Here is a 26431-nt window from a genome sequence, read left to right on the forward strand (position 1 = left end):
TACTGTGAGTTTCTCATTTTCCTTGGAATTTTATTTGTGGGAAGTCTTTGGGGTCTGTAGGTTCCTCTAGAGAGAATTGGCATTTGTTCCTGTTGACTGTTCTTTAGTTCTCAGCTTAAGGTTTTGTGACTTCTAGGCAGAGCCTCTTGAGTACGAGCTCATGAGTCCAGTTCTCAGCAGCAGTTTTTCCTCCTCCTGATCACAACAGTGGTCTGAGGCAGCCAATTTTCTTTGTAGTCCACATGGAGGACTCCTTCAGGGTAGGAGTTTGGAAATGTGTTATTTACGATTTATCCTTGGTTTCCCTGAACAAAGGAGGCAGCCTTTTGGCTCTTCAGTAGACGCTTCAGCTTGGGCAGAGCACTGCCTTCTGTTTACCACGTGGCCCTTGAGGCACAGAAAATCAAAGCTCAAGTTCACCTGCTCTGGCAAAGTCCTCTCTCCCCAACTCTATTAATCCAGTAATCCATTTACTCTCCAAGAATCTGTGTTTACTCAGTCATTGGCCTAGGGATTCCTTACTCTTGTTAATTCATTAATATCTTCAAAAAAAATTTTTTAATATATTTTATTGATTTTTTACAGAGAGGAAGGGAGAGAGATAGAGAGCTAGAAACGTCGATGAGAGAGAAACATCGACCAGCTGCCTCTTGCACACCCCCTACTGGGGATGTGCGTGCAACCAATGTACATGCCCTTGACCGGAATCGAACCTGGGACCTTTCAGTCCGCAGACCGACGCTCTACCACTGAGCCAAACCGGCTTCGGCTTCAAAATTTTTTTAATGTTTTCCCAGTATTGTCAGTTTTCAGTGGGAAGGTCAACACAGGTAACTAGCCTGCCTTGTTATACAAAATAGAATTCCTTTAGGTCTTTTTCCCCATGTAGTCTATTTCTCTCATTTGCCTAAGAGTTTCTGAAATTAGAAACCTCTTTTACTTTTTTTTTTTTTTTAATTAAGACTTCTTTTACAGCAGTTTTAGGTTCACAGCAAAATTGACAAGAAAATACAAAGATTTCCCATATACGCCTTGCCACCCCAGCTCACATAGCCTCTCCTATATCAAAATCCCCCACCATGAGTAGTGCATTGGTTACAATCGAAGAACCTACGTTGACACATCATAATCACCCAAAGCTTATAGTTTACATTATAGTTCACTCGTGGTGTCGTATATTCTTTGCGTTTGGACAAATGTGTAATGACATATATCCATCATTATGGTATCATACAGAATATTTTCACTGACTTAAAAATCTATATTCCACCTATTCATCCCTCCCTGTCCTCCTGCCCCCAACCCCTGCAACCACTGATCTTTTTACTGTCTCACTGCTTTTTCTTGAATGTCATACGCTTGGAACCATATTGTATGTAGCCTTTTCAGATTGGCTTTTTTCACTTGACAATTTAGGTTTAAATTTCTTCCACGTCTTTTCATGGCATGATAGCTCATTTCTTTCTAACCCTTAATAATATTCCATTGTCAGGAAACATGAAAATTGATTTATCCATTCATCTACTGATAGTAGTCCTTTATCAGGTGTGTCTTTTGGTTGCTTCCAACTTGGGGCAATTATGAATAAAGCTGCTATAACCACCCGTATGTAGGTTTTGAGTGGAAATAAGTTTTCAGCTCCTTTGGGTAAAAACCAAGGAGCACCACTACTGGTAAGAGTATCCTTAGTTCTGTTAGAAACTGCCCAACTGTCTTCCAAAGTGTCTGTACCGTTTTGCATCCCACCAGCGATTCAGGAGAGTTCTTATTGCTCCACATCCTTCCCAGCGTTTGGTGTTGCCAATGTTCTGGATTTTGGCCATTCTAACAGGTGTGTAGTGGTGTCTCATTTTAATTTGCATTTCCCTGGTGACATGATGTGGAGCATCTTTTTGTATGCTTGTTTGCCATCTGTTTGTGTTTTTTGGGTTTGTTTTTTTTTTTGCCCATTTCTTATTTGGCTGTTTGATGTCTTATTGAGTTTTAAGAGGGATTTTCTTTTTAATATTTTGGACAGCAGTCCTTTATTAGGTGTGTCTTTTGTAAATATTTCTCCCCAGTCTGTGGCTTATCTGTTCATTCCCTTGATATCCTTTGCAGAGCAAAATTTTTTAATTTTAATGAAATCCAGCTTGTAAATTAATTTTTAATAGGTTATATCTTTGGTGTTGTATCTAAGATGTCATCACCATACTCAAGGTCACCTAGGTTTTTCTTCTGTGTTATCTTTTAGGAGTTTTATAGTTTTGTGTTTTATACTAACTCTGTGATCCATTCATTCATCTTTTACTTTTTGATCCTATGCATTTTCATGTAAAGGATAGTTATCTTTGATGGTGAGAATATTTCTGCTTCTTTTCAGTACTTTCCAACCCTATCTATTGTAATAAAAGAGTAATATGCAAATTGACCATCACTCCAACACACAATATGGCTGTCCCCATGAGGACACAAGATGGCCACCACAAGATGGCCAGCAGGGAAAGGCAGTTGGGAGGGACCAGGCCTAAAGGGGAGAGAAGTTATGGGTGATCAGGCCAGCAGGGGAGGGCAATTGGGAGGGTCCAGGCCTACAAGGGAGGGCAGTTGGGGGTGACCAGGCCTGCAGGGGAAGGCAGTTAGGAGCAATCAGGCTGGCAGGGGAAGGCAGTTAGGCATTAATCAGGCTGGCAGGGGAGTGGGTAGGGTGTGATCAAGCTTGCAGGCAGAAGCAGTTAGGAGCAATCAGGAAGACAGATAAGCAGTTAGGAGCCAGCAGTCCTAGATTGTGACTGGGATCAGGCCTAAACAGGCAGTCGGACATTCCCTCGAGGGTCCCAGATTGGAGAGGGTGCAGGCTGGGCTGAAGGACACACACCCCCGTGCACAAATTTCATGCACCTGGCCTCTAGTCTTTTTATAATAAATAAGTACAATGTAAAAACTAATCAGGTGAATTTTCATAGAAAATTATGAAACACTCATCTCTAGCATTTGACATTTTTAACCTCTGATTATTCAATTCCCTTTGGTGCTCTTTGAGGCCTGTTTCAACAGGGTTTCTTTTCTCTATAGAGTCTAGGATATAGATGCAATTAAAAGAAAACAAAAGTCAAAACTCATGTCGAAGCCACAGCTATTCAGTTGAAGGGTTCTTTGTGAATATGTGGGCATTTTGTATATAACTAGGAGTTACCAGCATTACTCTGCAAATCCTAGCTTCCTCCCACCCACCCAGAACATGACTGCATGGGAGGCTCTATGGGAATGCTTGTTCTTCACCTGCTAGGATTGGTTTCATTTAAAATCCTACCCCATGTCTAATTCTGTAGATGACCTTAAGCCGTTGGAGTCCCTCTGGAGGAGGTGTTTTCTCTCCTGTGCTTAGAGAGACAGGAGGAAAGACATAGCCCATAGCCAGGCTGTGATTACTAAGACTAAAAGACTTAAAATTCTTTTTTTTTTTTTTAATATATTTTATTGATTTTTCACAGAGAGGAAGAGAGAGGGATAGAGAGTTAGAAACATCGATGAGAGAAAATCATCAATCAGCTGCCTCTTGCATACCCCCCACTGGGGATGTGCCCACAACCAAGGTACATGCCCTTGCCCGGAATCGAACCCGGGATCTTTCAGTCCGCAGGCCGACGCTCTATCCACTGAGCCAAACCGGTCCCGGCTAAAAGACTTAAAATTCTTAAATAAGCAGCCTTGTGTAGAATTTACCCAGGAAAGTCCTCATGTTTGTACACAAGATTATACTGTAAGAATGAACAGTAGGGAGTTGGTTTGATAAATTATAGTACATACTTATAATGTACTGGGCAGTCAATGATACAGAAAAAAATTTAAGGAGATAGAAAAAAAATTGCAGTATATTAAAAAGGCAAATTGATTTCATTTTATATTTTAAAATAAAGTGGAGCACAGAGGATTTTTAGGGCTGTAAAACTACTCTGTTTGATATTATAATGGAAATACATGTCATTTATACATTTGTCAAAACCCATAGGATGTACAATATCAAGAGTGAACCCTATGGAGTTTCCTCAAAAAACTAAAAATGGAACTCGCATTTGACCCAGTGATCCCACTTCTAGGAATATATCCCAAGAAACTAGAAACACCAATCAGAAAGGATATATGCATCCCTATGTTCATAGCAGCACAATTTACAATAGCTAAGATTTGAAAACAGCCTAAGTGCCCATCAGCAGATGAGTGAATTAAAAATAAAAACAATGAAATACTACACTGCTGTAAAAACATTTGCAACAGCATGGATGGACCTGGAGAGCATTATGCTAAGCAAAATCAGTCAGTCAGATAAATATGATCTCACTCATTTGTGGAATATAATGAACAACATAAACTGATGAACAAAAACAGATCTAGAGACAGAGAAGCATCGGTCAGACTGTCAAACCTCAGAGGGAAGGTAGGGGAGGGTGAGGGTAAAGGGGAGAGATCAACCAAAGGACTTGTACGCATGCATATAAGCCTAACCAATGGACACAGACACCAGGGGAGTGAGGGCATGAGCAGGGGAGTGAGGGGGCATAAGAATACATATGTAATACTTTAATTAATAAAGGGGGGAAAAGAGTGAACCCTAATGCCAAATTTATTTTTGAAGATAATGATGTGTTAGTGTAAGTTCATCAGTTGTAACAAATGCCCCACTCTGGTGGGGATGTTGACAATTGGGGAGGTTGTGTATGTGCAAGGGGGTATATAGGAAATCTCCATACGTTCTGTTTAATTTGCTGTGAAGCTAAAACTACTTTGAAAACAAAGTCTATTTGAATTGGAAAAAGGAAAATAAATAACATTTTGTACCCCAAAGTGTTAGCCATGATTATATCTGTTCACATATGTACTTCATTATATTTTCCAAATTGTTAACAATGGACATTTGTTATTTTCATAATCAGAAATATATATACATATTTTTTAAAATGAAGTCCCAGCTGTAGGTCTTCCAACTCTACTGTTCTCAGTGTTAACACCCTGCTGTCTCTCCTCTTCCTGAAAGGGCCACCTGAGTGAGGGGTATGGACAGCTTTGCAGCATCTACCTCAAACTGCTGAGAACGAAGATGGAATACCACACCAAAGTGAGTCTTTGCTGACAATTCTGCTCTCTTTCCCCTCCCCAAGTCTCCTCAGCGCCTCGATGACCTTGTCAAGTCTTCCAGGTAGTAAGACAGCCTGGCTCAGGGAGTCTTCATACCACCTCCCAGCTGTGTGAGAGGAAACATGGTCAGGCCCTGGGATATGGCCCGTGTCTTCTGTACCATTTTGGAAATAGGAGGAGGAACCCTACCCAGTAGGTTGCCTTATGAAAATATTTTAAAAGCACTGACTTTACTGTTAACAAAAAATAATTCCTTCCATTTATATAGCGAGTTTTCACACAGAACCTTCTATAACTTTAGCCAGTATTTCTTATGTACCTAATGCATATAAAACTGTGTGCTTCTTACCAAGTGGCATGTAAGAATAAGTAAAAAGGGTGCTCAGTAGCATTTGCAGATTCGCTGGGGAGAGGCTTATGTACTTAAGCAGCTGTGTGTGTCTGTGCCCGTGGAAAAATGCAGAGATGTTTTGAAATGCCTGAGGATCACGGTGTTTGAAAGGGCACAGTGAAGGAAGGGGGGCCTGATGTGGACCTTGGAGGATGGGTGTGGTGCATATAGATGGTGGATGGCGTGCCAGGTGGGAGAAAAAAACCATCTGAATTAGGGACAAATGGAGAAGGAAAGACAATTAAGAAGAAATAATATATTTAGTGTCTTTTAATTCCATTATCTTTTATTAACTTAAAGCGTAGCTTTGATTCATGGAATCCATCCTAGTCTATTAAACCTTTCCTGTACATGACCTAATCCTCACAACAACCCTACAAAGTAGCTATTGTTATATCCTAGGAAAGTGAAACTCAGAGAGTGGTTGTCCCTTGCCTGAGTCATGTAGCTTCTCAGTAGGGAGGTGGAGATTTGAACCCAGGCCCATATGATACTATAGCTTGTGTGGGTCAGGGGGCCACCCTTACCTCCCCTCCTGTCTCACCGAGTGCCTACCAAGGGCCAGAGCTAGTAGGCTCTGAAGAGAGAAAGGTGAATAGACTTTGGCCCTGCTTCTGGGAGTCGTAGTTTGGTTGGGAGGGAAGTGACAGAGGGAGAGAAGATAGTCTGCAGTGAGGATGAGAACTGAGAGGAGCAGGAGGTGGTACAAAGACACATACATGGCTATCTGGTTTAGGCTGAACCAGGCAGGCTTCTCGGGAGGCAGTGTGACACCTGAGCTCAGGCGTAGGGTGTTACAGTTGTCTACGCTGCACAGCACAACACTCCAAGCTTAGTGTCTTGCACCAACAGCGGTCCTTTACTATCTCACACTTTCTGTTGGTCAGGAGTTCTGGAAGAGCGTGGCAGGGCAGTTCTAACCAACAGTCTCATGTAGTTGCAGTCAGATGCTGGTTGGAATACAACAGTGGAGGGTGGCCTGCCAGCTCTCTTCCTGGAGGCTCAGAGCTAGTCAGGGCTTCTTCACAGCCTGGTGAAGTTTCCCAAAAGAATAAGGTGGAAGGGTATTTTATTTTATCCTCACTGGAGGATATTTTTCCATTGATTTTTATTTTTTAGAGAGAGTGGAAGGATGGGCAGGAGGGAGTGGGAAGAGAGATAGAGACAGACAGATAGACATTGATGTGAGAGAGATACATTAATTGGTTGCAAGCACCTTAACTGGGCTGGGAATCGAACTCGTGACCTTTCACTGTACGAGTCAACACTCTATAACCACTGAAAAACACCGGCTAAGGCTATGTAAAGAGCTTCTGAGGTGTCATCTTCTATCTTCCTTTCTCTCTTTCCCTTCCAGAATCCCAGGTTCCCAGGCAACCTTCAGATGAGTGACCGGCAGCTGGACGAGGCTGGGGAGAGTGATGTTAACAACTTGTAAGTGGCTGTCCTCGTGCTCTGGACCCATTGGGGAAGAGAGCTTTTGTGGAATCTCTCACTTCCCATTAGGCTTTCAGAGGCTCTTATGGTAGAGGCTGGGGCTGGGGTGGGGACGAAAGGCCTTTGGGCCACTTACTGCTGATGCCTCATCCAGAACCCTTCCAGGTTGTCTCACACTTCAGCTCTATCCTCTGGTCCCCTCCACCCTCACAACCCAGTGTGGTGCCTGCCCTCTCCCTTTGCCACTGTCACTATTGAATTCACCCTGCTTGTTCTTCAGATGGCCTCAGTACCCACTTAGGTGGGAGTTAAGAACTGGAGCCGGGGCGTGTGTGTGTGTGTGTGAGCACGCGTGTGCACACCTGTGTATGCACATTGGGGTTGGAAGCAGCAGCACAGAGTGCGGGGGGAGGGACAAGTTAAGTGCTTGATTTGGGAGCATCAGCTCTCTTTCTTCTTGGGTCTAGTTTCCAGCTAACAGTGGAGATGTTCGACTACCTGGAGTGCGAACTTAACCTCTTCCAAACTGGTGAGTCTCTCCCTCCCATCAGCCCAGGCTTCCATGGGCATTGCCTCATTCCCAGCCTGTTCGCTACTTGGACCAGCCATGTCTCTCCCTACACGCTGCAAAGCACTGGGTCAGGAACATGGAGACTGCAGGCTCTCCGACCCTCGTTCAGAGGGGGCTGAAGCTCTGGAGCATTTGCAGAGTCAGTGATTTCATGTCTGAGCAGAAGGACCACTCTCCCCAGCTTACTGGCTTCACCCCTGAGGTCCAGGCCTCCAAGAGCCCAAAGTCAGCCCATGGACTATAACCCCAGCATGGCTGGTCCTTGGCCAGCCCCGTCTGCTACTCAGCCAGGCTGGCACTGGGGCTTGATTTCTGTCAGAAGTGCTGCTGTCTGCTGTTTGGGCGGCAGCCAGGTTGAGTTGGGGATTATGGGAAGTCCTAATCCCCTGGTGGGGGAGCACCGGGACGCCCTCCTGCTGAGAGTTCTGGCGCCTCTAGACTGACAGCCCTGACACTTCCTGACAAGACCTGAGAGGGAAGCAACCGGTTCCCTTGCCTCCGGTGTCCTCGCATCCCTACACTTCCCAGCATGGCCCTCCCCTCTGTCACTGGGGAATGGAAGCGCCAGTTTTCTGAGACTCAGGATGTCCTGTGACGAGTGTCCAGCTCTGTGAAAGCACATTCCAAACCACAAGAGTGTGTGCCCAAGCTTGGCGACCTCAGCGTTTGGGCAGGTAGGCCACTCCTGGGGCTTTGATTCTCATGAAAGACAGAAACTCTCTCACCCTAAGCTGCAGCTTTTTGCAGTATGTTCATCTATGTAGCAAGTAATTACCACTGGCTGGTTCATTCCAGCTGTGCCAGGCCTGTGACAGGGCCGCAAACTCCTTGATGCTCTGACTAATCAGTCCAGTGCAGGATGTGGTCAGAGGGACACCAGAAACAGAAGGAAACTATGGTTTGTGAAAGAAATAAGAAGGCGCGGGGCCTACTAGCCACCTGTTTGAGCAGAGTCTTCCACAAAAGTCAATACTAGTAGGGAAATAAACATAAAACAAAACCCAGATTCTGTTGTAAGACATTCTCAGCAAGATAGGAGAAATAGTGTAGAGGCAATTTTTTTTTTTTTAATGCATTAGAAATCTTTGCATAAAGTATGCAAACAGCTACACATTGTTGGGGCTGACTTTCAGTTATTTCGCTTTGGGCAGGAAGGGCCTAGGTCAGTGGTCGGCAAACTCATTAATCAACAGAACAAGGATTGAAATTTGTTTTAAGAGCCAAATTTTTTAAACTTAAACTTCTTCTAACGCCACTTCTTCAAAATAGACTCTCCCAGGACATGGTATTTTGTGGAAGAGCCACGCTCAAGGGGCCAAAGAGCCGCATGTGGCTCGAGAGCCGCAGTTTGCCGATCACAGGCCTAGGTCTATAAGTCAGAATTTATTGCCATTCAGCTTCGGAATGTGCTTGATGTGAAAGCAGGTATGAGTGATATTCTAGGGATTGTCATCCTTGGGAGAGTCAGCCTAGAGGTTGCCACTGAGCTGACCCAAGCTCTCCTCCAGGAGCTCTGGCCTTCTTCTCAGAGTCTGCCTGCCACTGCATTCGTGGGTGGGGAAAACAAGGCAAATGTTTCAGCCTTTGGGGCTGCCCATTCCAGTCACTGGCAAACTGTTGGAGTAAGAGTAAGCAAAGGAGTGGTACCACCCGCCAGGATGTGACCAGGCTGGGAGGATGAGTAAATGGTGCAGGCAAATGCCTCACCCCAGGGGGCCAGCCTGCTCCCACCTCCCGTGGTGCCTGGCTGCTTTCATCTGCATTGTTCACTTGTATTGTTACCACTAGATGCTGAGCTTCTCCTCAGAATCAGGAACCGTGCCCTACTCATCTCTGTTCTAGCCCAGTGCCCGGTCTATAGCAAGCGCTCAACAGCTAAGTTCAGGGATGCTTGCCTTAGATGAGCAGCAGTGAAGAAACTGCAGGGGAACAGAGTTCTTAACATGGGGACAGCATCTGGCTGAATGCTCTGGGCTCATCAGGTGACTAGCTACTTAGAGTTTTCTAGAGGAGAGCTACCCGAGTCGGCACAACCTTTCCGAGCTAAACGTTGGTGGCTTTCTCACCCCTGAAAGAGCCCTCATTTGGAATCCAGAGCCCTCTGCTACATGTCTCCCCTGCTGCTCCCCTGTCCCTGGTCCCCTGCTGTGTGACACTGAAGCATGAGGGTGGTGTCAGAGGAAGCTGCTTCAGCTTTTAAGTCCTGGTCAGTGACTCCGTGAGGTTCCATCCGTACCCTCAGGAGGATGCCCCTGGCCTTCAGCTCTGGGAGATGGACCAGTTACAGTTAACATTAATTTTGAGGACTTACAGTGGTTCTCAAACTAGGATCCCTGGACCAGCGGTGTTAGCATCACCTAAAAAACTTGTTAGAAAAGCACGTGCTCAGGTCTCACCCCAGACACAGTGGATCTGGGGCTGAGACCCAGCAATTAGTGTCTTAACAAGGCCCCCAGGTCTGCACTGTCCAATATGTCAACCACTAGCCATGTGTGACTATTTAAATTAATTACAGTTAGCTCTAACTGGTTTGGCTCAGTGGATAGAGAGTTGGCCTGCGGACTCAAGGGTCCCAGGTTCAATTCTGGTCAAGAGCATGTACCTTGGTTGTAAGCACAATCCCAGTAGGGAGTGTGCAGGAGACAGCTGATTGATGTTTCTCTCTCATCAATGTTTCTGGCTCTCTATCCCTCTCCTTTCCTCTCTGTACAAATCAATTAAATATATTTTTAAAATAAAATTAATTAATTACAATTAAATAACATTAAAAAGTGAGGTCCTACCCAGCCAGCGTTCCTCAGTGGTTGGGCGTTGACCTGGAGGTCACGGTTTGATTCTAGTCAGGGCACATGCCCGGGTTGCAGGCTCGATCTCCAGTGTGGGGCATGCAGGTGGCAGCGATCAATGATTCTCTCTTATCATTGATGTTTCTCTCTCTCCCTCTCTCTTCCTCTCTGAAATAAATGGGGAAAAAAATAAATATATATATATATATATATTTTTTTTTTTAAATCAGGTCCTCAGTTGCCCTAGGCATATTTCAGGCACTCAGTAGCCACACGGGATTAGCATATTGAACTGCTAATCATGTTCCAAATGAAGTATTTGGAACACTTCCGTCATCACAGAATTCAACTGGCCAGTGTCATTGGGTGGTTCTGATGCTTGCTACAATTTGAGAACCACTGAACTAGGAAATACAGCCTTTAACTGGCTGCATAGTAGAACCACCTGGGGAGCTTTTGAAACCTACTGATGCCCGGTCCTACTCCTGACCGATAAAACAGAATGAGGGTGTGAGGGAGTTGCAGGCAGACATCAGTAGTTTTTAAATTTCCCCAGATGATTCTAATCTCAAAGCCAACATTTAGAACCACTGCCCAGCACTACACGCTTTCCACAACATTTTCACTTAATTCTTACAAGACCTCTGTGAAGTGTGTGCTATTAGAACCATCTGCATTCTGTAGAATATCATCTGTTGGCACGGGAGGTTAAGTAAAGTGTCCATGGTCACATTGCGAGTCTAGATGTTCTCGGATGCCAAAGGGCATTCCTAGAAAGCAGCGTTAGGCCTGGAGATGGAGCAGTCTGCAATTCCCTGCCAGAGTGGAGCCTAGGCAAGCCAGGAGAGTGGAGGATGGCCGCCTTGCAGTGACAGCTGCTTTTAATTTGTGTCGAGAAAAGCTGCCTTTTAATTAGAACCGTTTGGGGTTGTTTTTTTTCCAGCTGCCAGACGAAGCCAGTTAACAGGGATTAGTACAGTGAGGCAGGCCAGGCACAGCAGCTCTGGGTTTTCCTCCGGGCAGCCCCGCTCACTGAGGAGCTGCAGAGAAGGTCTTTCCTTGCCAGCCTTGTGTGTAGTTCTGAAGGTGATGGGCAGCCACTGCAGACAGGACATGGGCCCAGGCCACTGGTCTGTGCTGAGGGTCGACAACCAGGCATCTAGTTTGCTTGGTGTAGGAGCAAGTGGAGGGGTCTTGGGAGCAAGACACTGAGGGAGCAACCTGCTCTCTGGAGCTTGGGAGAATGGAGGGCAATACTTCTGTTGACCTGCTCCGAAGACCTCACCAGCTTTTGCTCCTGATGGTCATCCTCCTCCCAGTGCCTGGCCTTGGTTCTTGCAGGTTCTCCAATCATCACCCAAGACTCTGGCACATTTCTCCTTTCTCCCTCCACCCCCCCTTTTTGCTGCCCCAACAACCCTGTGGCAAGCCACCAGGAATCCCAGGCTGACTCATTCCCTTCCTTGTGTTCTGATCAATGTGTGATACGTTCCCTACGTGTTAACTAACTATTGCCACCACCAGACTGTCTGCTTCTCAGGGTCAGGGTTACCATCAGCCCGTGTTCATTCATGAGAGAGAGGGCTGGATTGGCTATCTCAGCAGCCCCTGAAATTCTGATGTCCCATAGAGCTGCGGCTTTCCATCTCCTCATTACCATTAAATCAGAAACTGGAAAATGGTGTGTCAGTCTCTCTGATCAGCCTGCGCCTGAGGCCACAAGGGTCCTCTAGGGGAGGATCCCCTTCATCGAGGTGCTCCACCAGGCTGTGGGTAAACCCTTCCCTTCCCGGCTTCCTCAGGGCTGTGCACAGAAGAGCCGAGTTCACCTGTTCATGACATGAGTGCCTCAGCTTATGGGAGCACAAGCTTCTGGTCTGGCCATTGCTGGCCACACAGGCGCTGTCTTTTAACTCACCACCTCTCAGCAAAACCAGTTTGTTTGTTTTGTGGTTTGTTTGTTTTGTGTGTTTTTTTTCTAAAATCAGTTCTTGACTTTGTGACCACTTTCAAGTCACTTACTGTCAGTTCCCTCATCTGTGAACCAGGGTACTTTGAATTATCTTGTAGGAACCGTGTAAGGTTTTAGTGCATTGAATTCAATAGTGAATGCCCAGAATAGGTCCTCAGTGTATGTGAGACCCCGCCTTCTGCCCCTTTGAGAAAGTCACCTACAGTTTCCTAGCTCCACCGCCTCTCCCCCTCTTTTATTTCCTAGTGTTCAACTCCCTGGACATGTCCCGCTCTGTGTCAGTGACGACCGCTGGGCAGTGCCGCCTTGCCCCGCTGATCCAGGTCATATTGGACTGCAGTCACCTCTACGATTACACGGTCAAGCTTCTCTTCAAACTCCACTCCTGTGAGTACACCGGCCAGATCTCCTCGGAGCTTCTGGCTGGAAGGAGGAGCTCCGCCTGAGGCTATCCCTGCAGAAATGCAGCTCCTCCGGGGCCCAGGCTTTCAGCATCTGTTCCAAACAGCCCTGGGGCTCCCAGGCAGCCTGAGAGGAGCAGGGTGCAAGCTGTGGTGTGCCCAGGGAAGCACCTGGCTTGCCACAGTCATGTCCCGGGATGGCCCTCTCCCTCCATCCCTGGCTTTACCTCGTCTCCACCCATACATGTCATGTATTCTGTGAACCACACAAATGATGACAGGCCTGGCCTACACCCACAGCAGCAAAGGCAGTGCTTTTCAAAGTGTTTATCAACACAGTCCCTTTGTACAAATGGGATTTTAGAGAGACAAATAAAATATAAAACAGCTGCTCAAGTAGATGGAGTGCTGACCTTGACCTAGCCACAGATCCTTAGGATGCTTTTGCAGAATCTGTTTTTGAGATTACTGGTCCTGCAGAAGTTCTTATACTTTCATGTGCTTTTGGTTTAAAATGATGAATCTGATGTGGATGTAGCTTGAGCCACACACCAAGTGGCCACTGTGAAGGGTATACACATGCAGAAGGTGTGGGCGATGGAAACCAAGAAAAAAAACAAGACATAAATGGTACTAGCAAGGAGTATTTTAGAATTCTCTGACAAGGGGCACTCTGGAACTGGGGTCATTGACAAGGAATGGGTTTGGTTACTTAGGACAAGGCAGCCAGCATTACTCTGATGAATCCAGGAGGTTTTGGTGGAAGGGAGGTTGGAATTCGATGTTCAGGGATAAGAAGGGCTTTGGAGCAGATGGGCATGTCTGAAGGGAGCCGAGATTGGACTAAATTCCAGGAGAAGGCAGGCCGTTACTTAGAAGCTCGGAATATAAATGAACTTGTAATTGTTTTTAAGATGCTATGGGACCCAGTTTCCCACTAGAACAGCGGTGGCCAACCTTTCGGACCTCGTGGGCCACAAGTTGGCAACCGCTGCACTAAACATCCCCACTTTCTTATAAAGGGGTGGGTTATGAGAAGAGACAGGTAATTAAGTATTTCTGTTTAAAGGCCTTTTTAAAGGTAAAACAATACACAAGACCCTCCCGATGGCCTCCGGGCAGGAGAACTCAGTAGTGTGGGGAACGAGTGTGGGAGACACTCTGTACAGTATATACTTTTCTAAAAATAAAGTTTTATTTTAGAATAGTTTAGATCTACAGGAAAGTTGCAGGTAGTTCAGAGTTCCATATGCCCCCAACCCAGTTTTCTCTACTGTCAACATCTTAGATTAGTATGATATTATATTTGTCACACTAATGAACTGACCTTGATACATTATTATTAACTGAAGTCCATACTTCCTTCAGGTTTCCATAGTTTTTACCTAATGTCCTTTTCCTGCCCATGGTCCCATTCAGTCACGGCTCCTCCTCAGTCCATTTTCTTAGACTTTCCTTGTTTTTGATGACGTTGACAGTTTTGAGGAGTCCTAGTCAGATATCCCGTAGCATGTGTCTCGATTTGAGTCTGTCCGACATTTTTCTCATGACTGGACTGGGGTTCTGGGAGTCAGATCACCGAAGTAAAGTGCCGCTGCCACCCACTCTATACTGCTTCCATTTTGGATTACCAGACCTTATATGGGGACTACCTCTTTATACCAAATGAATAGATCACCTAGTCAATAAGATTCAAATTTTAAAAATAAAAGGCTCTCTGAGTTGTGCTCTATAACTGAAATATACACAGAGCCACACATCCTGTGAGGTGAAGGGACCGTTGAGAAAACCCACTCAGGAGGAAGCTCTGCTTGTCCCACACCACAGTTTTCAGGGACCACGTGGGCACTGGGCCCAATCTTCCGAGTCTCAGTCCATGGTCTCTCCTCTGACAGGCATCCTCTCGGGCAGGCTCTATGGATTTCTACTGGACTAATGTCTGCATGGGGCCTCGCCCAGTGCACCCAATGCAAACACCTCTAGGAAGAACCCTCATCCCCCCCTCTCTGGGGCCAGCTGTGGTCATTCTGCTCCTTGGCCAGGTCACCACTTGCTGCTTTCATGGTCAGGGATACAGCTTCCAGCCACTGTGTCCAGCATGGCTTGCACTTTAGGAGCGAACAGAAGGAAACATTTAGAGGATAAGCGCCCAGACTCCCTGTTGGTCCTGTTGAGCCTCCTTGCATATCAGTTCTGAGGCAGCTCTAGGCCAGGAATGCCACTGGCGAGGTTGGCCATAAGCCCCAGGAGGAATGGTTCCCTGTGGCTTGACCTGCCTGCTGGTCCTCATCCTTCTCACTCTTATACAATTTCTCCCAGGTCTCCCGGCTGACACCCTGCAAGGCCACCGGGACCGTTTCATGGAGCAGTTCACAAAGTAAGTGATGGAAATGAAGGTGAATCAAAAGAGTGACATAAAGTCAATCCATACAAGAGCATTTGCTTTAAATGTCTGAGTTGTGCTCTACAACTGAAATACACAGAACCACACATCCTGTGAGGTGAAGGGACCGTAAAAGCGCACTTATTATTTCTCGAATAAGTCCCGTAAAAGCGCACTGAAGAGGCTATTTCATCACCTGCTTCATACCCAGGGCTTCATCCTCTTCACTTTTCCTTCTCCCTTGTGGCCTTTACCTTGTACACAATCCCCAAATCTGTATTGCTAGCAGAACCTTACCTCTGAATTCCAGCCTCACATGCCACATTGTCTATGTGACATCTATACATTAAACTTGAATTTCAAACCGAACTCTAGGTTTTCCTCCAAGAACCATTTTCTCCCGGTCTTTTCTGTCTCATTAAATACTGCCGTCGTTCATTTAGGCCAGAGATTTAGAACTCAGCATTCATTTATTTATTTACTTACTTATTTTTATTGATTTCAGAGAGGGGGTGATAGGGAGCGATAGATAGAAACATCGATGATGAGAGAATCCACTGACCAGCCACCTCTTGCACACCCCCCATTGGGAATCGAACTCAAAACCCAGGAATCGAACTGTGACCTCCTGGTTCACAGGTCGACACTGAGCCACACCTGCAGGGCAGAACTCGCCATTTTCCTCACCGCCCATATCCAATGCATTCACAGATTCGGTTGATAACTCTTCAAATATATTTTGGCTCCGGTCAAATCTCCTCCCATCTCTTCAGCTACCTTTGCCCTGGATTCCCACTCTGCCCACCTGCAATACTATCCTTACCAAGCAGTCATAGCATCCTTGTAAAAATGTAAATTCCTTTCTCAAAACCTTCAATGGCTTCTGATTGCATTGAGAATAAAAACTCTGCTTTACAAGACCCCTGCATAATCAGATGCCTGCCTACCATCTCTGATCCTGTCTCCAGAGCTCAGCCTGTTTCAGCCACACAGGGCCCTCCTCCAGTTCCTGGAATTGACTCAGGCAGTGCTCCCTCGGGGGCTTCATACTGCTGTTCCCTCTCCTGGGGATTCTCTTACCCCAGCTGTTCAGGTCATCTTTGGTCACCTGCTCTCAGGCAGTCTGTGCTCTCCTTATTTGAGCTGGGTATTCTCCCTCTCCTGATCCTCCAACCTCATCCCTCCCACCCCCCAAATTCTCCCTCACAGCACCCTGTTTACTTCCTTCATCATTCTTATCACAGCTTTATTCTTGTCTGACTGTCTTGTCTCGTATATCTCTAGCACCTGGTACAAAGCAATTAAGCATATTGTGTTTAATAAATATTTGCATGAATTTAGTGAGCTAATAAGTCCACTATCTTGTCTAGAAGAAGAAGAGCTTGTCTGATTGAGAGGCTAATTATTCTGGTGTGTTTAGAAAATTGGTAGCTAGATAAAAAGTAAAACTCATCTCTCAGATAAGTGTGTCCAGGAAGAGGGGAAGGAATGGAGTGGGAGATAAAAGAACTGAGGAAGGGAATCAGCTTAGCAGGATTTATTCTGACACTTGTTTTTCCTGTTAACGTCTTCAGCCTTGACAACAGGAAAAGCATACCCCCCCAATCCCAAGCTTAGGCTTCTCCTGCTGTTGGTCCCCAGACAGCAATCAGAGGACAAGTTCAGGGTTGTACTGACCTCTTGCTTTCCTTGTTCCATTTGAAAAGCCTCATCTGTTTATTCTATAACAAATGGCTTACTAAACCCAAGGAGACGGGCCCTAGGGCTGATTTCCTGGAATGTTAAATTCCAGTAGCTTTTGAAAGCAATAGAGCCTATTACTGTTGGCTCCATCCCAGAAAGGAGACGTGTTATCAGGTGATTTTATTTCCTTTAATTTTTTTTTTCTAGCTTATGAAAACATCTCCCATGAGTATCCACCTCACTTTCTCTTCTAACAGGCACGGCGGTTCTCTGAGGAGTAACTATCCTCTAATTCTGGGAAAGCAGCAATGACGTCACAGGGACAGTCCTAACCGTGGGGTCTGAAGGGCTGTCTTGAGACCCCAGGGATTTAGTTTATTGGGCTAAGCTGAAGAAACTTCTGTGTTGCAGAGAGCAGGTGCTGAGATCCATGACCTCTTCCATCCCAGAAAATATATCTGGAACCCTCAGCTTTCTTGTCCTTCAATGTTTAGGTTCAAAATAGAGACTTGAGGATGAGGGGGGAAAATTGATTTCTTTTTCCCTATTCATCCAAGATGAGGACACAGTGTTTTTCCAATGAATACTTGTTAAATAATTCCTCTACGCCTGGTTCTGTGGTAAACCTAGATCAGCAGGGCCAGTCTCTGTTCTCTGGAACCCGATAGTTTAATTGGGAAAATAACAAATAGCTCTAACACATGGTGATTCAATTAAAAAGAGATCTACCTTACCCTGGCTGGTGTGGCTCACTTGGTTGGGCATCATCCTGGTCACCAAAAGGCTGCTGGTTGAATTTCCAGTTTGGGCACATTCCCAAGTATCAAGCTCAATCCATGGTAGGGAGCGTGCAAGAGGCAGCCGATTGATGTTACACTCTTACATCAATGTCTCTCTCTCTCTCTTTCTCTTGCTTCCTCTTTCTCAAAATCAATATAAACTATTCTACAGCGGTGCAGAAATTAGTTTATGGGTTATCTACTCTTGTAAAGGATTTTGTAGTTTTAGTTACTCTTTCCTCACCACAAGGTAAGTAAGGACTGGCTATAAATACTTTTTCTCTATAGCATCATAATTGAATCCTTGCACCATGGAGGCTATCTCCTTGACAGCCTGTGCCTTTGGCCTGGGCAGGCACAGGAGGAAAGCTGGGTAGTTGCACTGTCCCCTCCTCTCCAGGGCTGGTGAAGACCCCAGCCCCCTTGAGCCCTCCTCCATCCCTAGGTTGAAAGATCTGTTCTACCGCTCCAGCAACCTTCAGTATTTCAAGCGGCTCATTCAGATCCCTCAGCTGCCGGAGGTAAGTGTACCCGGCCACACCCTGGGAGCCGCTAAGTCTAGGGCACTCTTTTCGAGGCAGATCTAATGAATAACAAAGTTTGAGGATGTATCTTCCCTCTTCAGAACCCACCCAACTTCCTACGAGCCTCCGCGCTGTCAGAGCACATCAGCCCCGTGGTGGTAATCCCAGCCGAGGCCTCGTCCCCGGACAGCGAGCCCGTCCTGGAGAAGGATGACCTCATGGACATGGATGCCTCCCAGCAGGTGAGGACCATTTGGGAGAGAAACGTGGCTCTTCCTGTTGACCCCAAGTGCTGGGGAAAGGACAGGAAGGGCTCTGGTCACTGCCTTCTAACCCAGGCTCTAACCTACACTGAGCACTCTGCCCTGTGGTCCCTAAAAGGGAACATAAGTACTGTAGATTTAAACCAAATTAAGATAGGGCCTATTCTTAGGTGTCACTCATTTGACCCCCAGAATTCTCTGGATCTCTAACCTTGTTCTCAATCCTCTTTGGCCATTGCAGAATTTATTTGACAACAAGTTTGATGACATCTTTGGCAGCTCGTTCAGCAGTGATCCCTTCAATTTCAACAGTCAGAACGGTGTGAACAAGGATGAGAAGTGAGTCCAAGCTGGGTTAATGTAGATGACACAGAAGCTACGTTAAGCCATGATCTGACTCGCCACACCTAACCAAAGAGGAATTCTTTATATTTTTTAATATGTTTTTATTGATTTTAGAGAGGAGAGAGAGAAATATTGACGTAAGAGAGGAACATTGGTTGGTTGTCTCCTGTACCCACCCCAACTGGTGCATAGGACGACTCTTACATCAGCCAGGGCCAAAGAGGAATTCTTAATGATGCTTGGGCTTCTTAGAGAAAGGTCTTGATCTTCAAATATTGGCCCCTTTAGTTCAGAGGGAAATCAAATGATGCTGAAATAACAGGGGACCCATGGGTGTTAGATTAGTATCTGGTAATACTAACAGTCTTAGAGTAAAATTTATGGGATTTCAAAGTATTGTCCCCAGATTAACACTAGCTTTTTTTTTTTTTTTTTTTTTTTTTTTTTAAATCCTCACCCAAGGAGTGAGAATATTTTTTCCCATTGATTTCAGAGAGAGTGAAAGTGAGGGGGGATGGGGAGGGGAGAGAAACATTGATGTGAGACAGACATATCAATTGGTTGCCTCCCGTATGCACCCCAACTGGGAGCGGGGATCAGACCTGCAATCCAGGTACATGCCCTTGAGGGGGACTTGAACTGGCAACTCTCCAGTGTGCAGGCCAGTGCTCTAACCACTGAGCTGCTGGCCAGGGCAACACCAGCTTTTAACTTCCTCCCCTGACCTCCCAGCTTGCATTTCAAAGGGGGAGGAGTAGGAGCACAGCAGAAGCAAACTTGCTCTCCTGTTCACAGGGGCCACTTAATTGACCAGTTGTACCAAGAGATCGGTGTGCTGAAGGCACAGCTGGAAAACATGAGGACTGAGGTATGAGTGGGTTCTGATCTGCTTCTGGGCTTCACCAGAGCAGGACAGATTTCAATATTAAATTTTCTTCACACCGATACTTATGAGACCACATCTTAAAGGGGATTCACTAGTGGAAATGTCAAAGCCAGAGGACCTGGTCTTCCCATGGTGTCAATTATAATGCATCTCTGTTGTACTGGCTTTGAGAATAGCATGGAAGCCAAGCTCCAGTGTCCCTCGGAGATAACCATGATCACCAAATGGCTGTGAGGGGTGTGGTGAGAAAGACCTGTTCTCAAATGGTGACAAGAAGGCTTCATTCCCAACTCTGATGGCTGTTTGCAGGGAATGATGCTATAAATATGCCTGCTCCTCAGACCCAGAGCTGGTCAGAGGCTTCATTCACTGGGACAGGTGAACATTCTCTCCTTCCTGATTCCAGCTCATTCATTGCTGCTCCCAAGGCCCTCCAATAGGGCCAGAATACCCCCCACTGCTGTCCCCTGTTGTGGCTGATTGGATGGCGTATAATAACCTCCAGGCTCAGCTCTCATGAGGCCGTGGGAGTGGGCTTGTGAGGAAAACCTGTTGTTTGGTCGGTGTTGGAAACATGGTAGGACCTGCTTCTCCGCCCAGCACACGTGACCCACAGCAGCGTGGCGACCAGGTAGGTGACCTAAGTCCCTCCCACAGAGCCAGCGCGCTGTCCTGCAGCTAAAGGGCCGCATCAGCGAGTTGGAGGCCGAGCTGGCAGAGCAGAAGCATCTGCGGCAGCAGGCGGCCGATGAAAGCGATTTCCTGCGGGCAGAGCTGGATGAACTCAAGAAGAAGCGAGAAGACACAGAGAAGGCGCAGCGGAGCCTGACAGAGATAGAAAGTGAGGAGCTGGTGGGGGTGGGAGTGAGGGTGTAGGTCAGGGAAACAGGATGGAGGAGGAGGCAGGGAGGCAGAGGGCCACCCAGCTTTGCATCTGTCCAGAGGAAGGCCAGCTCTTGCCACCAGTCAAAGGTCAGCCGGGAGTCCAGCAGGTGGAGCACCTGTGTGAGGCACTCCTGAGAACACAGCTATGGGGACTCAGAAGGTGATGGGGTTGCTTACCCCAGGAGCATGGATCGCCATAGGAGACAAAGAGCCCAAGAAATAACTTGACTTAAAACCAAAAACACTGATTAAGTAAATGCCTGTGTGTAAATACTCAGAAGGCATGAATTGGTGATTAGAGTCAGGAGAATTCTTTTTTACAAAGACTTCCCCCAGGAGTTTAAGTAGGATTTTTGAGGGAGAAGAGATGTATGCATTTGTGAAGAGAAATGAGGGTCTTCTGGGGACTCTGGCTTCCTGGAGGGCCGGTGAAGGCTCCTAGCTTGGTAGCATCCTCACCTGGGTCCTTTCCCACACAGGGAAAGCCCAGGCCAATGAGCAGCGGTACAGCAAGCTGAAGGAGAAGTACAGTGAGCTGGTGCAGAACCACGCTGACCTGCTGCGGAAGGTGGGACCCTCGACCTCCCTCTCGCCACGCACAGGCCCCGCAGCACAGGGGAAGGAACAGCTGGGGCCTCGTAGCTTCTCGGGGTCCAGTGCCCCAACTAGTCTCCAGTGGGTCACCACCATTTCTTGGGAACCTCAGCTTCCAGGCTCCCTTGCCTCCCCTATCTTGAGCTCCACCTTAGATGCTAGCCCCACTTGCATGATCCCCCATTTTTACTATTTCTTTAAATAGTTAAGAGTTAGATAATAGATCAACCGAAGGACTTGTGTACATGCATATAAGTACAACCAATGGACATAAAACTCTGGGGAGGGAGGGTATGTATGGGAGGGAGGGAGGGGGGCAAAAAAAATCAATAAAATATATTTAAAAGAAAGAAAGAAAGAAAGAAAGAAAGAAAGAAAGAAAGAAAGAAAGAAAGAATAGTTAAGAGTTGATATCTGCAGGTGACAGCTTTCTTCTGGCTTCCCTTCTGGGTAGGACAGTGATTTCTATGTCCAACTCCAGGCTACTCACCGTCTGAATGCTGCCATTTGTTCTAGAAGAACGATGTCCTTTAAGCCCGTGATGAGCCACTTCAAGACCATGTTCTCCCCTTACAGAATGCAGAGGTGACCAAACAGGTGTCTGTGGCCAGACAAGCCCAGGTGGATTCGGAACGAGAGAAAAAAGAGATAGAGGATTCCTTCCAGCGCGTGAGCGAGCAGGCCCAGCGGAAAGTGAGTGGGAGGGAGACGAACGTGGGAAATGATGGAGGGGCCGTCCGAGTTGGAGGCAGGCCTTAGTCAAAAGACCTTGTCGTCATCTGCTCCGCCGGTAGCTAGCTCTGTGGGTTGGAGCCCCATGAGGATGCTAGGAGAGGCGGTATAGACTAGATCGTGGTTACTGAGGCACAAGGGTTAGAAGTGATGCATGGGCGAGCTGAGTGAGGTTCATCAGCAAGGCCTTCCGGGGAGAGTCCTAAGGAGAATCGAGTAAAAGCGCATGGATATCGGAGAGAGGAACGAGTGTTTACAAGGAGTTGCATGCAGCCAGGCGAACATCCATGGGTCTGGGTGGGGTTGACACGCAGGTCCATTGGGAGAGATTTCACACTTCCTGTAACCCAGAGTAAAAAAATACATCTATCTAATCGAAACCAAAGTTTCAAAAGCAATACTTACCCTTACTGTGTGATTGCACTTGGATATTTTGTTCTGCTGTTTCTTTTCTTTTTTCTTTTTTCTTCTTTTTTTTAATGTTAGCTGTGAATTTTACTAATAGGGTCACAACCCATTCTTTGAAAAACACCACTTAGAAATCAAAGAAGGAGCATTATTTTTAGATAGTAAGATTCCGAAATATAGTATCAGTGTTAAAATGCCTGAATTAAAGATCCACTTCTACTTTAATGAGTATTATAGGCTTAAGCATGGCACTCAGTGTCCTTAAAATCCCCTTCCCCACCCTTGACATTCCACTTGCTCAGAAGAAAAAATTTTGGTATACTCTGAATTCTCACCTCCCCACTCCCCCTTTTTTCCTGAGGTAATTTTGCATACAAAAAAGTACACAAATCTCAGGGATTTTTTTACACAAGTTTATCCCTTACAATCACCACCAGTCGGGGTGCTCCTGATTTTCTTCTTTCAGACTCAAGAACAGACAGAAGTACTAGAGAACTTGAAGCTAGAACTTGCCACCAGCAAAGAGGAACTCCGGGTTGTCCAAAGCAGCCTGGAAATAGCTGCCCAGGTGAGCACCACCTTCTTTATTCCCCTTCCTTGCTCCTTCCCCTCTGGCTTTCATGTGGCTGTCACCGAGCCCCTGTCACCATGCAGCATATGGCCAACCTGGTCCCATCTGTGACCAGTGCGTACTCGGGGAAATGAAACTGGCAGGTTAAGAGATATCACCTTCTGTTCCTTGTGGCCTAGTGGTGGGTTTGGACTTCTCGGGGAGGGACAGTTTTAATTCCTCCCAGAAGCTCCCTCTTCCCACTCGGTCGCCATTGCAGTCAGAAGAAAAATGGGTGACCCAGATTGCTGAACTGGAGAAGGAGCGGGGCAGTTTGGTGAATGCCATGGCTCGTCGAGAAGAAGAATTCTCTGCTCTTCAGGAACAGCTGGAAAACACCCAGCGCAAACTGTCCAGCACACAGGCAAGTAGCAGACACCCTTGGCTGACCATGTTCGACTTCACTCCTGGGCCTCAGCGGCATATCATGGAGGCTGGAGGCTGGAGGCTGGGGGCTGGGGGCTGGGAAAGGGGTTTGAGGTCTCCAGCCTGATTCTGAAGACATCTGTAGGAGTAGCCCCTGATGCCGCATGCCCTGAGTCACCCACAGAGCAGATGAGGGAAGCAAAGCTCTCCTTTGTTGTATGAAAAAGGGATGCGCTTAGCACTCTCTCCCCACGATCGGAGAAGGAGTTGCGGTGGCCCATAGCCTTCTGTGCTCAGTGACACACACTTTGGACAAAGAAAGCAACAACTTGAGTGAAGACACCAGGAATCCCAGCTGTGTCACAGATGGATGCTGCTTGGAGGCTCTTATGGGGTCTGTGGCAGACTCTCACCTCCCTGGACCATTTCTAGGAATCTATGTGCCAGCTTGCAAAGGACCAGCGAAAAGTGCTTCTGGCGGAATCGAGGAAGGCGGCAGAGCAGGTGATACAGGAGGCCCTGAGGCAGCTTGAGGAGCCCACGCTCATCAGCTGTGCCGGATCTGCAGGTACTCTTCCCGGCTTGCGGGTGTTGAATCCTGTTGGCATTAAATCCCACGTAACACTGAACTTGGGTTCTCAGCAGGGCTGCACTTCAGAATTGCCTGGGGGTGCCTGGACCCCAATGCCAAGATCGGTTCAGGAGTAAGCTCTTTGGCATAGGGCCCGGGCAGCAGTACTGTCCAAAGCCCCAGCTGTGATAAACTACTGCTTTAGTCACAGATCTCACCAATGCAGCATCTACTGGGAGCTGAGCCTTGGTAACAGTTCTAAAGGCCGGTAAGAGGAGGAGCAGACAGCCCTGTGTCCCTCTAGGGAGAAAATGTGCTCTGAATTACGGGGTGGTTGGTTGCTCATGAGCTTCAAGTCGAGACAGGGAGGCTCCAAAGCGTGGAGGGACAGAGACAATAAAAATCTCACATAGTCTTAGGTATGAACAGGGGCCTACTTGGCATGTACCACATCCTAAGGGCTTGTGAGTAGAGCAGCCATCTGAGCTAGAGAAGCTCTCTGGGTGAGAGGAGAGAGCCTTTGTGCACAGTAGGAGAGCATCCAAGCCCATTGGGACTTGAAGTCATAGTGATGAGCAGATCTCATTGCAGCTCATTCTCAAGCAGAAAAGACATTGGCAAAGCAATTGGAGCTTCCATCGAAGCAGGAGGCAGATGGGAAGAAACATAGAAAGGTCTTGGTGTGGTGAAGTATACAGCACGGACTATTATATCTTATTCAACAGGGAATCCATCTGTAAGGAAACACAACGATACAAATGAAGAAGCACACCGAGTACCTAATGTAATGAAGGAATGCCAGGAAGTAGGGCCGATGTGGGCAGATTCAGAGATTTATGAGCTAGCTATTGAAAGAAGAGGAGAGACATGAACCACAGAGAAGAGAAGTGGGGAATAATAATAAAAACAGCTACATTTCCCGAGTGCTTTCTATGTGCCTTGCACTGTTCTAAGCGCTTTATGTGCCTTAGCCCAGCGAATCCTCAGAGTAACAGCAGAGGTGATGCTATCAGTTTTCTGTTTTCGGATGAGGAAGCACAGCCAGCATGAGATCACAGCCTAGGGATTGAGCCAGGAGTCACACCTAGGCCGTGTGGCCAAAGAACCCATGCTGTAACTCCTGTGATACAGTCTCCACACACCTGTGCACAGAGGCATGGCAGTGGGAATAGCAGTTGTGTGTGGAGCACACGCACAGATCACCTTAGTCGGAGCCACGGATCTGGGCTCAGGGTTAATGAGAGTCCAAGGGCCTTGAGAGGCTTGACAGAAAAGCCTGGATTTGATACAATGGGCAATCATGAGAAATGAGATGCAGAGTCTAGGCTGGCAATGTGGTTGCCCTGGTTCTTGGCTAAAGACCAGGTAGACTCAGAAACACAGCTTTTGAAGCTGCAATAAGAGAGTCACGTACCAGAGTAACCAACAAGCTTTTTTCCCTTCCCTCTTCTCAGGGCAGCTCCCGTAGGGCTGGGGCCACTCACTGGGTAGGCTCATCCATCAAGTGACTTAACAGGGATGAATGAAGCAAGCTAGGACAACTTTCACTTTCATTTTGCCCTGTCTTGCCTCTCACAGATCACCTTCTCTCCACGGTCAACTCCGTTGCCAGCTGTATTGAACAACTGGAAAAATGCTGGAGCCAGTATGTTGCCTGTCCAGAAGGTAACAAAGGCAAAGGATAGGGTCTGTCGCCAGAGATGGCAGGGCAGGGCTCAAAAATGCTCCTATGCACCAAGCAAGGAGTATGTACAACTTATAAAGCGGGGAGGGAGGAAAAACAAAAGTGGCTAAGTGGTTAGAGCATTAGCCCATGCACTAAAGGGTCTTGGGTTCAATTCCCATTTAAGGTCACATACCTGGGTTGCAGGTTCAAAACCCAGCCCCAGTTGGGATTTGTGCAGGAGGCAACTGGTCGATGTCCGTCTGTCTCTCGCTCCCTCTTCCTCCCTCCCTCCCTCCCTCCCTCCTTTCAATGGGAAAAAATATCCCCAGGTGAGGATTAACAACAGAAAAAGGAAGAAAGCGATACCCCTCAAGCAGGACTGAGAAACTTTTCCTTTAAATTCCTGGCAGATATCAGCTGGATTCTGCACTCAGTAACCCTCCTTGCCCACTTGACCAGTGACACCATTGTTCACGGCAGCAGCACCTGCCTCAGAGCCCTACCGGAGCCTGCTGATGGTGAGTGCGAGGGGAGGGGCCATTCAGAAGAGCAGGGGGAGCCGAGGGCCTTTACAAATCTCTGTTGTCCTGACCTCCAGCACTGACCGAAGCCTGCAAGCAGTATGGCAAGGAAACGCTCCTCTATCTGGCTTTCCTGGAGGAGGAAACAACCCCGGAGAATCTCAATAGCACCGCCATGAGGAGCTGCCTCAGCAGGATCAGGGCCATCGGCGAGGTATGATCAGCGTTATCTTTTGGGGAAAGTTATTGTTCTTGGGTGTGAGTGCTGGTGATTTGCCAGGAAGTCGGTGAGGCAGCTCTAAGCCAGTTCATTCTGCACTTTAAACTTGATTCTAGAAAGTAAGAGTGCTGAAAAATGTGACCTCCCTGAACGACATTCCAGTTACATTTAATTCACTGGCTATTAATTAAGAATCTACTCTGTGGTCATCATTAGGAAGTATCAAAGAAGAATAAGCATGGTTTCTCTGTTTTCAAGGAATTTTATGTGGTTGGACAGGTAACACCTAAAATGGAGATAATGATATATTTATTCATTCAAT

At 46.9% G+C, this 26431-nt stretch overlaps 1 protein-coding gene across 2 annotated transcripts in view; it reads left to right on the forward strand.

Annotated features, from left to right (window-relative positions):
- The window catches only part of HIP1 (huntingtin interacting protein 1), a 139238-nt gene that overhangs the window by 98214 nt on the left and 14593 nt on the right, over window positions 1-26431 (forward strand). For both annotated transcript variants that reach the window (XM_084881508.1, XM_084881509.1), the window contains exons 5-22: window positions 5015-5095; window positions 6864-6940; window positions 7411-7472; window positions 12519-12659; window positions 14993-15050; window positions 17964-18039; window positions 18144-18284; window positions 18547-18644; window positions 19446-19518; window positions 20194-20377; window positions 20901-20989; window positions 21592-21708; window positions 22622-22723; window positions 22986-23129; window positions 23564-23699; window positions 25281-25367; window positions 25779-25886; window positions 25967-26103. In XM_084881508.1, coding sequence (XP_084737634.1) covers window positions 5015-5095; window positions 6864-6940; window positions 7411-7472; window positions 12519-12659; window positions 14993-15050; window positions 17964-18039; window positions 18144-18284; window positions 18547-18644; window positions 19446-19518; window positions 20194-20377; window positions 20901-20989; window positions 21592-21708; window positions 22622-22723; window positions 22986-23129; window positions 23564-23699; window positions 25281-25367; window positions 25779-25886; window positions 25967-26103 — 1911 coding nt within the window. The remainder of the gene's footprint in view (window positions 1-5014; window positions 5096-6863; window positions 6941-7410; window positions 7473-12518; window positions 12660-14992; window positions 15051-17963; window positions 18040-18143; window positions 18285-18546; window positions 18645-19445; window positions 19519-20193; window positions 20378-20900; window positions 20990-21591; window positions 21709-22621; window positions 22724-22985; window positions 23130-23563; window positions 23700-25280; window positions 25368-25778; window positions 25887-25966; window positions 26104-26431) is intronic.

This window comes from Pipistrellus hanaki (genome assembly GCF_964339955.1).
Source record: "Pipistrellus hanaki genome assembly, chromosome: 4".
NCBI classification, from domain to species: Eukaryota; Metazoa; Chordata; class Mammalia; order Chiroptera; family Vespertilionidae; genus Pipistrellus; species Pipistrellus hanaki.